General features: G+C 32.4%; 1 protein-coding gene across 2 annotated transcripts in view; it reads left to right on the forward strand.

The window, feature by feature from the left end:
* Positions 1-12,613, forward strand: part of LOC110037823 (tropinone reductase-like 3) — a 44,631-nt gene that overhangs the window by 31,804 nt on the left and 214 nt on the right. Inside the window, exon 7 of one of the 2 annotated variants that reach the window (XM_020742548.1) lies at positions 3,641-3,806. In XM_020742548.1, coding sequence (XP_020598207.1) covers positions 3,641-3,791 — 151 coding nt within the window. In that variant the 3' untranslated portion in view covers positions 3,792-3,806. Of the gene's footprint in view, positions 1-3,640; positions 3,807-12,613 lie in introns of those variants that run through there. The other variant, XM_020742549.1, reaches the window with a different exon arrangement.

Here is a 12,613-nt window from a genome sequence, read left to right on the forward strand (position 1 = left end):
TAAATTTTGGAAAATCAAACTTTTCGAAAATTTCAAACTAAAACTTAATAGTAGTAGACTAGAACTTAGTCTAAGAGATTTCTTACATCACTTCTCTGTGGGATCGATGCTCTGGGTTTTAAAGAAAACCCCATATTACTTGAAATGACACGTGCACTTGTGTAAAATCCCTAGTGTGTGAAATATAAATCAAATTCTAAATTCTATAACATATCCATTTTGCACACTAGGCGTGTCAAATTTTTGGCCAAAAAACTAAATAACTGCGTAATTGAGGGTTGGGTCACAGATATCAATCCGTGGCTTGAGTTTCGTCAAAATGACATCCCGCCGCACGCTTTCCATCGAATCAAATGGCCAAGAGTCGCGACCGCTCCCCACACTGCGCTTCTACCGTCGAACCAAACAAACCCTTATTTTATTTAGAGCTCTGAGAGTTAAATTTTCAGAAGACATATTAGATTGTAGATGAAACACTACCTAGAGATTTTGCCCTTATGTTATGAGTACTTTTTGATATGGGATTTGAGGTTTCTCATAGGCAAAAACTTCTATGGTTAATTACCTTTCCATATAACGGGAGAGCACTTTCAATTAAGACCAGTTAGTAAACACTGAATATTTAACATATAGTAGCATCGGACTTACAATTTAAGTTATTAAAATTATCATCTAGAGATTAAACTAGATTGTGGGGGAAATGATGATGAACCAAATCAAGATCTTATGGCTTCGTCATCTAGGGTCGTAGTGGTTTCTAATCTACTTTGTTAGAGGAGGTAGTCGACCCAAATTGAAAGAATGACATTTGTCAGCAATCATGGGTGTGTCGTCCAAGGGACCTTTGTGGATCTGGGTGAATGTTTGTCTAATAGGATAAATTTAAATCAATCTTAGCTTCATAACTCAAAGGCCAGAATGCCATTTAGGGATCATACGAGATGCGACCGTAAATGTAATATAATGTTGTCATTTGATGGCAACCACTCGATCAGAGGGCTCTTATCATAATCGCTATTTTGTGGGGCTTTTGGGCCAAACCAAATAGTCAGAGGACTCAGACAACATCCTTCCTGGCATGAAATTACTTTGAGTGTGAATACAATCGTACACTTGATGTGACATTAGATATTGTGTGCTGAAGTTAATTAAAAGTTTGCCTCCCTCGATAAATTATTGTGGATACTGGATATGATTTACTTTAAGTATTTAAGTGATTCACTTTACTTGAATGTTTTGAATTTTTGCTTTAAGAACTTGATTTGAAAATCTTAATTTGAAGTTGAACCCTTCAGTTGAAATGTTCAGTCAACTGGGTTATTATCAAGAATTAATTTTAAAACTTGTATGCTTAAGATTCATTGGAAATTTATCAACTTTGATATCTTTAACATATTAGTTATGCCGACTCCAGTCCTTACAAAGAGGAATATCAAACTAGGTGATTTGGACTTGCAAATTCCTATATATAATTTGGACATTAATTTTAAAATTAGTAAACTCATCAACTCCAATTCTTACGAGAAAAAAAAAAATCAGATTAGTTGGGCGAGACTTACCAACATGTTCTATAGTCAAGAAGACTTGATTGATATATTTAAAATGAATTGATCAGAGAAACTATTCAAAACGTGCGAACCCTTTTTAGTGAGAGGAATTCCTCATTAGACCTTAAGCTTAACTCAACAGCTAGTTCCACATTCTTAACTTTTTCATACTAGACAACAACTACAATTACATTTCTTAGAGTTACATCAGCCTTATCAAAGCTGATCCAGAATTAATTACAAACCCGTCAGACAAAGTGCTCTTGCTCATGACCAAGTTCAGTCTGACAACGAATGAGAAAATCAGCTTAGGAGAAATCATTTTTAAAATTTGAAAATTTGGAATGTCAGTTTAATTCAGTGCTCCATTCTAGTTATGTAGATTTTCCAACGACTGCTGAGCTTCTGGACTTGTCTGATAAACTGTATATTTTTTGAAAGCTAGCCATTTCTTCTTGTCATAAACGAGCAAACCTAAAGGAAAAGAAGAGATTGAGTATAGAAATGAAGGACCTTGTTCTATGACCTGAGAAAATCAATTTTTGAATTTTTTTTTTATTTTCATTTTATTTGATGAGTAGTTTATTTCTTTTATTTGGGATTCAATTTTTCAAATTTTGAAGATTCTAGAATACATTCATTTAAAAGTGATTAAATGAACGGTTCTAGAATCAACTAATTGTGTTTGTTATACTTGCTCGAGAATGAAATGAACAAGATATACCAACATAAGAAATATAGTATGGTATATATGGGAATAGACACACTATCGATGTATAAGGAAAAGTTAGTCTCTAGCGGAGTCGCTGGGAAAATCTGTTGATTTTATTTTAATTTTGATTTGAAATAATAATCAAATAGATCTTGAATCTTTAATTATCTAAATAACCAAATAAGATATCAAAAGTAATATAACATCTAAAAAGATGAAAATATGACTTCGTAATGAGTTTGATTATTTAAATTAAGAAATTTGGGATATTTTCTTGGTCTGTGATGTACCAATAGATCTTTCTCTTGCTTAATACAAAATCTAAATAGGGCATATAGACTAATCTCGGTAGCTAACTTCCTATAAGGGCAAAGTTAATTACATTATAAGAAATGATGTTTTTCTTAAAAAATACCATTTAAGGTTGTGAATTTTTCTTCAAGGAATGTTAAAGTAGTAGGATCATATTTATAATTTTAGGGAAATTACAAATGTACTCTTAATTGCTTCCAAAATTTCAAAATCCACTACATTATGATTGTTTGATCTATTATGCTTACAGATCTCACCAAATTTTTAATACATGATTAAATTAGTGAACTAAATATTTCTACTAAACTTTGCATTAATTGAGATTTAGTGAATTTTATAAAAGCAAATCAACATTCAAGTAATTATAGATTTATTTTCTTCTACAATTCAATCAACCACTTCAAAATCCAACTTGATCACATCATTGGAAGTATTCAATAGATCATATTTTGAAAGTTTTAAAGCTTAATTCTCTGTTTTCAATAGAATATACAAAATAAATGGGTTCAAATGTAAATTAACAATTTACAAATATACCCTTACTCTTTTTAAGCGATTCAAATGAATGCAAACACATGAGATCACTATTTCATTGCATAGATTTACCACTTCATTATAAATTTATAAGGAGATTTTATATATTTTTTTACTTTTATTTTTTTTTATTTTATTTATTTTTCCATAGAATTTTCTAATTAAATAGTTGTTTCAATCCTTGGAAAAAATTAGGGAAGAATATTTAGACGAACAACCATCAGTGGCCAATATTTATTTAATTTTGATTTAATCTTAATTATAATAATTTATTAATGATTTCGAAGGCTTTAATTAAATCCAAAATTAATTGAGAGCTATTAGGCTTTGATTTTATTTCTCTTTTATTATTTATATTTTTTTGAGTTTGTAGAATTTTATTTCACATTTTTATGCTTTATCTTTAATTTTGTGGTTTTATTAATTCTGAAAAACTCTTATTTATGAATTTTCTAAGTTTTCTTTATTTTTTTGGATTTATTTAATTATGAAAAACCTTTATTTACCTATCTAAATAGCACATCCTATGTGGCAGGCTGGCTCAGAGTGCGCTACCTCTGCTTTTCCACATGGCAATCCATGCTTGGTGGTCAATCATTGCTCTGGCACGTCAGATGAGTCTTGTGCGTGGAACTAACCTTGTTAACTCAATATGCTTTGATTCACGCTGTCTAAATCTAACATAAGGAAAAGGACTTCATTAGTTCATTGTCCTCAAAGAGACAATCAACACTAGCCATCCGCAAAGAATCATGCAATTCAAATGATCTAGCAAGCAATTTTATGATCTATTTGGCAAGAAAGGATCTTTGGATCTTTAAGGGTCTATACTACATCTTAGGGCTCGTTTGGGGCATCCTATAAGTGTGGCGGCGTTTTTTAAAATGCCGTCTAACCTTTTTGGTTTGCGCGTTTTTGAAAATATAGTCTGTCGCATTTGTGTTTTTTACACTAAACGCAGGTCGCAGGTTGACAGCAGGGGTCGACCCGCGGGCCACGTTTCAGGATAATTTGTTTATCTTGAAACACACAAGCTGCCCCAAACAGACTCTTAATCTTTGTGATTTAAAGGTTTCCTTCACAAAGTACCAACTACTGAGCCTTAACACTAAGAGTTGTAGCACTATCATTTGAGCTCCACGAACTCGTCTCCAACTTTAATTGAAGTTCTTTGAGATCCTTTAGTAACTTCAATCAAGATCGTCTTCAGGTTGGCCTTAGAAAATGTCTCCCCAAAATAATATGAATTTCTTTATCTTCTTCCATACATAGCACAATGAAATCTACAGGGAAGATAAATTTATCCACCTTAACAAGTACATCTTCTGTAACCCGTAACCCCTTTAGGATAAGTAATTGATCAGCTAACTGAAGGGTTACAGTAGTAGGAGAAATCTCTCCTAATTCTAATTTTCAAAAAATGGATAAAGGCAAGAAATTAATGCTAGCTCCCAAATCGTATAAGGCTTTTTCATAAAATTTTTCTCCAATCGCCAAGGGTATTGTAAGGCTACCAGGGTCCTTAAGCTTTTAAGAAAACTTCTTTTGAATTATTGCACTGCATTATTCACTCAGTGCAATAGTCTCATAAGCTTCAAATTTACTCTTCTTGTTTAATATATCTTTCATAAATTTCGCATAACTCAGCATTTGTGCCAAAGCTTCCACAAATGTAATATTGATTGTCAGCTTCTTAAATATCTCAAAAATTTTTGAAAATTGTTGAACAAGCTTTTGTTGTCTCAGTCTTTGAGGGAAAAGAGGTGGTGGTCTTTCTAAATCAATTTTAGTTGGAGATACAAATTGTTCTGGGTCTTTAGAAATAGTTTCTTTAGGTTCTTCAACCTCCCTCTCAACTTCAATCTCTTTTTGACTTCCAACTTTTAATTTCTTTCCACTCCTAAGTTAAACAACTTTAAGTTGTTCTTGTTTCACCCCTTTGTCTTTAGGATTTATTTCAACATTACTAGGAAGTGTTCCCTGGGGTCTCTTGCTAAGTGCGTTAGCAATTTTTTCCAATTGATTCTCAATATTTCTTATTGTAGCACATTGTCATTGCGTCTGATTACCCATTTGCAAAACTACTTCTTCTATAGACAACTTTTTTTCCTTAAATTGTTGGTTATTAAAGCTAGGAGGATAAGAAGGTCGATAGTTAGAATTACTCTGATTGTTCCAATTTCTTGTTGGGTTTGCTTGATTATTGCCCCATTATTGATTTCCACCACCATAATTGTTCCAGTTAAAATTAGGGTGGTTTTTCGAACCTGGGTTATAAAAGTTTGAATATGGGTTATTAGTTTTATTAGCAACTGCATGTAACATTTCTAATGATTGAGAATCATTGGTATGTCCTAATAAATTTTCTTAACTTGCTTGAAGTATTTGGGAAAAAATCATAACATAATTATCTAACTTCTTAGATAATGCAGCAACTTGAGCTACTAAGATGATAGAAACATCATTATCATGAATACTAGCCACTTTTTTAGGATTTATCCTTTCTGAGGGTCATTGAAAATTATTAGTGGTCATTGTTGACCTCACTTTTGTGTGGATCTTAAAATAATATCCATAGACCAGACATGTATTGAGTAACTCTCTGGCTTAGGATTCTCAGACAATTCATAAAGACCTAAGAATGATCATCATGATAATTAAGGCAAAAGGTCTACCAACATTAACTCCTTTGAACTTATATAGGGTCCCCAAAACCTTAAAAACTAAATTAACTCCCAAAATGCCCCTTTTGGGCTTCAACCATGATGACACCTTAAAATGATCATATTAGAAATAGCAAACCCTAATCTAGTCAAACTTTGACCTAATGGTCATTACATTGACTATAAGGTCAATATTGACACCCAATTGACCCAATGGGTCAACCCTGACCCAACTGGTCAAAATTGGTCAACTTAGCCCACTGAGTCAATTCAAACCCTAAATTGGTCAAAATGGTCAATTTTGAACTTTATGGTCACCACAATGACCATTTGGACATACATAGATCTAAACAACCACCATATGGTCAAGACATCACCATATGGTCAATTTGACCATCCTGGTCAGCCCTAGTCAACCTTGGTTAAACCTAAATCATACCACCAAATCCAAGGACCCCATGATTGAACTAACCATGACATGGCCAAGTAAGTCATCCTGGTCAACCCTGGACCTAAATTGGTTAACCTTAGTCAACCATGGTCAACTTGGTTAAAATTGGTCAGCATTACAATTTTTTGCCAAAATTAGGTCTTTTCATCGAATTATTATATTCTCTTGATTAATTAATTATTTAATTAGTTAAAGAAGAGTGAAATCAAAGATTAGTAGAACTAGGGTTAAGTTTAAAATATTGATTTAAACCCATGGCAAGACAAATCCATGGCCACATAAAAAATCATATTTTTACATCATATTTTTACATCATATTTTTACACTTAAACCCTAAACCATCATATGACAAATTATTAATGGGTCATCCATGACACATGAAATACCAATGACATGATTAATTTTCAATAAATAACCCAAGATAAAGGGTTATCATAAGGGTATCATGAAAGAAATGATGAGGTGGCATTCCCTCATGAATCCTTAAAAATGGATGTGGTGAGCTCATCCCTCACCTTCACTATTCCCCAATTAAGAAGAGACTGATATAAACCCTACCCCTCTCATGATTAGGGCAATCATGAGCATGACATAAAAAATGATGAGGAGGGGTATGTGTCACCACATCCTCAAGATCATTAATTAACCAACAAAGCTTACATGGGGAAGGTTGATTCAGGCCATTTGAGTTGCCATATCCACCTCATGAGCTACCTAATGGAAGCAAGACAAGAGCAAAATCCAAATTTTGCCTTCATGGAACCTCATGTTGGAAAGCTTGGAAGGACTCAAACATGGTTATCTCCATGCCCTGATCTTATCCTAAGTTATCCTGAGGATATTATCTTACTCCCCAGATAAAAACGTAAGCTCCATAGCCACCATGAATGGCTATAAAAAGGGACAAACCATGAGCAACCAGAGGAGAGGACCAAGACATAACCTCCAATTCCTGAAACACCCAAGTGAGAAATTGTTGCCCTTGACCTAAGGAGTTGAACCCCCATGGTTCCAGCCCCTGACCTCCACTGACTTGCTCCAATTTCACTCCCCAAATCCAGGACATATTTCGGTTTTGGCATTAATTCACTCAAAACCTCAAATTGACAATTCCAACACCATCAATGAGCCCTACGAAGAAGTTCTCAATCAAAATTGAGCCTTTCCGTGAGCTCTAACCTATTCCAAGACCAACCTGTGGAGCTGTTTCAGCTTGGATTTGGCTTGGCTCGATTTCATCCCAAATTGGACACACACAAAGCTTCGTGAGAACATAACGATTGCTCCTATCAAACTTGATTGAAGCTTCATTTCATCAAGACTGAGTATGGCCATTTTGACCTTATCCTTGCTTGGGTTTGCTCTTTTGTGAAGAAGACTATTTCACAATACCAATATCACCATATAGATATGTTTGCCTCTTCGAGATGAAACTTTAGGAAAATTTTCCATAAAGTTTCATCAAGAATTGAGAGAGATTTTAAGTCCTAATAATGAACGGCTCTCGATTCGTCTTCCCTTTGGGACAATTAGCCGACGTCATCCATTTCTGTGTATCGGAAATGGATAGCTTTGATCAAGCCAGACCGCAGAACTATCCATATGAAACAGATAGAACCCCAAGCCACGTGACTCGCGTGTAAAGTGCATCCACTGAAATCACGTTGTGTGTGATTTCGACACATCCGAGGATGTGTTGGCGCTTGCGTGGAATAATAAAAAATTAAGATTTAATTAAATAAAAAAAAATACATAAAATCTTCAAAAATTCATGTCTTGACATAAAAAAATTTCAAAAAAAGTGACAAAAACATCCCTGGATTCAGACAAATGAGGAGAAAATTACAGAAATGAAGTTAAAATTTAATTAATCATATTTAATTTTTAATTAATTAATTACTCTCTGGAGTAATTTAATTATTAAAATTTATTTATAATTCCAAAAATTTGTAAAATTTTAGAGATTAATCTTTAAGCCTCTAAGAACATCCGCTGATTTTTCCAAGGCTAGGAAAAATCCCTAGGATTCAATTTTCTAATTTTTTATCAAATTTTGTAATTATTCTTAAAAATAATTATAAAAATTTAAGAAATTGGAAATTAAATTCGAAAATGGTTAGAAAATTTAGAGGGACAATTTTAAAGTCTAAAATGATAATATCTAGCCATTAGAAAATTTAAAAAATGACATTTCTACCTTTAGGGTCAAAACTGTAAAATTCAAAATTACATTTTAATCCCTAAATCTCCTTAGACCTCGACATTAGCCTTTAAGGATATATAAGGTTGACCAGACCCTAATCCTTAGATATAAGTCCCATTTAGATCAAAGAGTGAGTCCAAACCCTAACCTACTTAAGGTCCACCTTTCTCCTCAAACTATTGAATTTGACCCCATAGACTCAAAGTTAAAATGACATAACATTTAAGTCAAATTAGCTTAGATTTAATCTGAATATAGAATAAATCAAACGAAGACATTTAGAGTGAACCCATACATTATAAACCTTAATTAGTTCTATACCACATTTAGACTTAATTAAACTCTGTTAAACTTTAATCTTATTTGGTTTAACACCATAAACCCTAATTAAGTCTAAACAACAGTTAGACTTAATTAACCTAGTTAAACCTTAATCACATTAGTTTTAACTCAATAAACCCTAATTAATTCTAAACCATAATTAGACTTAATTAAACTCTGTTAAACCTTAATCACATTAGGCTTAACTCAACAAACCTTAATTAATTGTAAACCACAATTAGACTTAATTAAACTCTGTTAAACCTTAATCACATTAGGTTTAACTCAACAAACCCTAATTAAGTTTAAACCACAGTTAGACTTAATTAAACTCTGTTAAAATTTAATCACATTAGGTTTAATTCAACAAACCCTAATTAAGTCTAAACCACAGTTAGATTTAATTAAATTCTGTTAGACCTTAATCACATGAGGTTTAACATTATAAACCCTAATTAAGTCTAAACCACAGTCAGACTTAATTAAAATTTGTTAGACCTTAATTACATTAGGTTTAAGACTATAAACCCCAATTAGGCCTAACCTTAATTAGACCTAATTAACATTTTTTAAGCCTTACTTACATTAGGCTAAATCACTTTAAAACCGCAATTAGGACTAGCTGTAATTAGACCTAATTAACCACATTAAGCCTTACCTACATTAGGCTTAATCAAATTTAAACTCAATTAGGTCTAATCCTAATTAGACCTAATTAACCCCATTATACCTTACTTAGATTAGGCTTAATCAAACCTAAACCTCAATTAGATCAATTCTAATTAGATCTAAATAATTGTATTAAGCCCTACTTACATTAGACTTAATCAAACTAAAACCTCAATTAGGTATAACCCTAATTAGATCTAGTTAATCCCATTAAGCCTTACTTACATTAAGCTTAATTGACTAAAAATGCAATTAGGCTAGACTTTAATCAAACCTAATAAAATTAATTAAACCCTGCCCATGTTAGGTTTAATTAAACTTCAAACATTATTAAATTTAAATTAAATTAGATTTAATTAAACCCTTAAGTTTTAATTATGCTAGACAAGTCAACTCAAACCCTTAGGTTCAACCTAACTTGAACCTACCCAACTCAAACTCTTAGGTTTAATCCATCTTGAACCTGACTCAACTCGATCTATTAGGCTCAACCCAACTTGAACCTAACTTAATTCAAACTCTTAGGTTCAACCCAATTTGAACCTAACTCAACTCAACTCCTTAAGTTCAACCCAATTTGGACTTAAGTCAATTCAAACTCTTAGGTTCAACTCAATTTGAACCTAATTCAACTCAAACCCTTATGTTCAACCTAACTTGAACATAAGTCAACATAAAACCTTTAGGTTCAACTCAAGTTAACCTAAATCTTAGGTTCAACCTACCTAAATTAACTTAGACTTTAAGTTCAACCTATATTATATTTAAATCGACCCAACTCTAAGTCATAACCACATTGGACGTAAGACTATTTTAAATCTTAGGTTCAATATTGAACCTAAATCAACCTTAGATCCCAATCACATTGGATTTAAATCAAGTTTAATTCCTACATATATTGGACTTAAAATCATTTCAAACCTTAAGTTCAATCCATATTGAAATTAAATCAACTCGAAGTCCTAACCACATTAAACTTAAACCATTCTAAATCCTTAGGTTCTACCTACATTGAACCTAAAACAATTTAAGTCCTACCTACATTTGACTAAATTTAAGTCCTACCTACACAATTTAAGTCCTACCTACATTTGACTAAAAGCATTTTAATTCTTAGGTTTTACTTACAATGAACCGAAAACGCCTTAAGTACAACCTACATTGGACTTAAATCCTTAGATTATACCTACATCGAACCTAAAGACAATTTAAGTCCTACCTACATTAGACTTAAACCATTTTAATCCTTAGTTTCTACTTATATTGAACCTAAAACACCTTAAGTTCTACCTACATTGGACTTGAGCCATTAGGTACATTAAACCTAAATTATCTAAAGTTTTACTTACATTGAACTTAAACTCTAGGTTCTGCCAACATTGAACCTGAATTATCTTAAGTCATACTTACATTGGACTTATACTTTACGTTCTATCTATATTGAACCTGAATCATCCTCATACCTTAGGTTCTATCTAAATTGATTGACATCAATCTTCATCGACCTAAACCTAAATCTTAGGTCATAATTAAACTCCTTCAAGTCTAATCGACTTCGGTCCTAAACAAATGACACGAAGAAATCCAACTCACCGACATAAATGACATAAAGTTCACTTTAAAAGACACTAAAACTTAAAATTGAAGCTAAAAATGCAACTAGGTTTGAAAAGATATTTTGGAGGAGGTAATCCATGGTTGCTACAAATATCTTATAAACACTTGTGGTTAATCAAACTGCAAACATAATGACTCGGGACGATAGAACAATGGGATCCTGATTCGTTCATCCCAAAAAAAAAAATAAATTACAAAAAAGAAAAAAATGAAAAAATATAATCGACTAATAAATCATATACAACCTAAAATTTTACAACCCCTAAAATCCGAATAAGACATTAAAATTTAAAATGAACCCTAATAAACAAAGATCACCGAATGCAACTTGAACATCCGTGTTCAGATTTATGAAGATTTCTTGGGCACCGCAATTTGTGGTTGCTGACAATAATCTTTCGGTCCTGGTTTAAACACCTTTCGAACTAAGTAAATCTGAATATCTATACGGCCCCGGGACGACGGAGTCATAGACATCTTAACCTGGTCATTTAAAAATTATTCAACCAATTAAATAACCTCGTATTCTATTTTGCAGGTTTATTGGAGACATAAAAACAAAAATTTCGCTATAGATTTCCCTTGCATGTTATAGGGTGTGCTAATTCTGTTTTGCAGGATGACATTCATAAGAGAAATCTCAAAACAAACAAAACAAAACAAAACAATATGACATGACAAAAACAAACAAACAACATGACATGACAAAAACAAACAAAACAAAACAAAACCTTTAGGGTAGAATTAGATTCTTAGAAATCTATTATCCTAAGAATAAAACATTTGATGTTTCTTTCCTTGACCTTGACATTTCTTAGGAGAACGAGTCTTAATGAGAATCAAGAGTTTTCTTAGATAGTTTTAACTGTCTAAGATGTAATTAGCTATAGGAGTTTGCTCCTACAGGAGAATTAAGAACTCGGAATAGGTGATACACCTAAAATCTCTAGTTATTTATTTTTAATATGGTTTTCCTTATATGAGAATTCATTTCTCTATAATGTTCACCACAATGAAAAAAACTTTTGACATTTTTTTTTCTCATATTTTCTATTTTTAGCCCTTTCTTTCCTTCTCATAGTTTCTTAAAATCTTGGAATCCTTGACATGATTTAAGAGAATATATTAACCGGAGATTGGGGCAATAAAAATAGATAAACAGAGCGGCGACTCCTTTTCAATCAAAAGACACACATCCGACAATAGGGGAATTGGCGGTGAACTGTGTGGACTCCCATACATCCATCACACCTTCGGGCGTCGTTAGCCATATCTTCAATTAAGGCATGAGCTTCATTAAATGATTTTGACATTAAAGATCCTCCAGCAGCAACACCAATTATAAATCTAATGGATTCTTTTAACCCATTGTAAAATGTTTAAATAATTAACCAGTCAGGTAAAACATGGTGTTGACACTTTTTAAGGAGTTCCTTAAATTGTTCCTAAGCCTTAAAAATTGATTCCCTTTCAAACTGAATAAATGAAGTAATATCATTTCTAAGCTCAGTAGTTTTTGAAAGAGGAAAATATTTAGTCAAGAATTTTTGTTCTGTTTCTCCCAAAGTTTTAATAGATCCAGGT

The sequence above is a fragment of the Phalaenopsis equestris genome, unplaced genomic scaffold (genome assembly GCF_001263595.1).
Source record: "Phalaenopsis equestris unplaced genomic scaffold, ASM126359v1 Scaffold225472, whole genome shotgun sequence".
Taxonomy (NCBI): domain Eukaryota; kingdom Viridiplantae; phylum Streptophyta; class Magnoliopsida; order Asparagales; family Orchidaceae; genus Phalaenopsis; species Phalaenopsis equestris.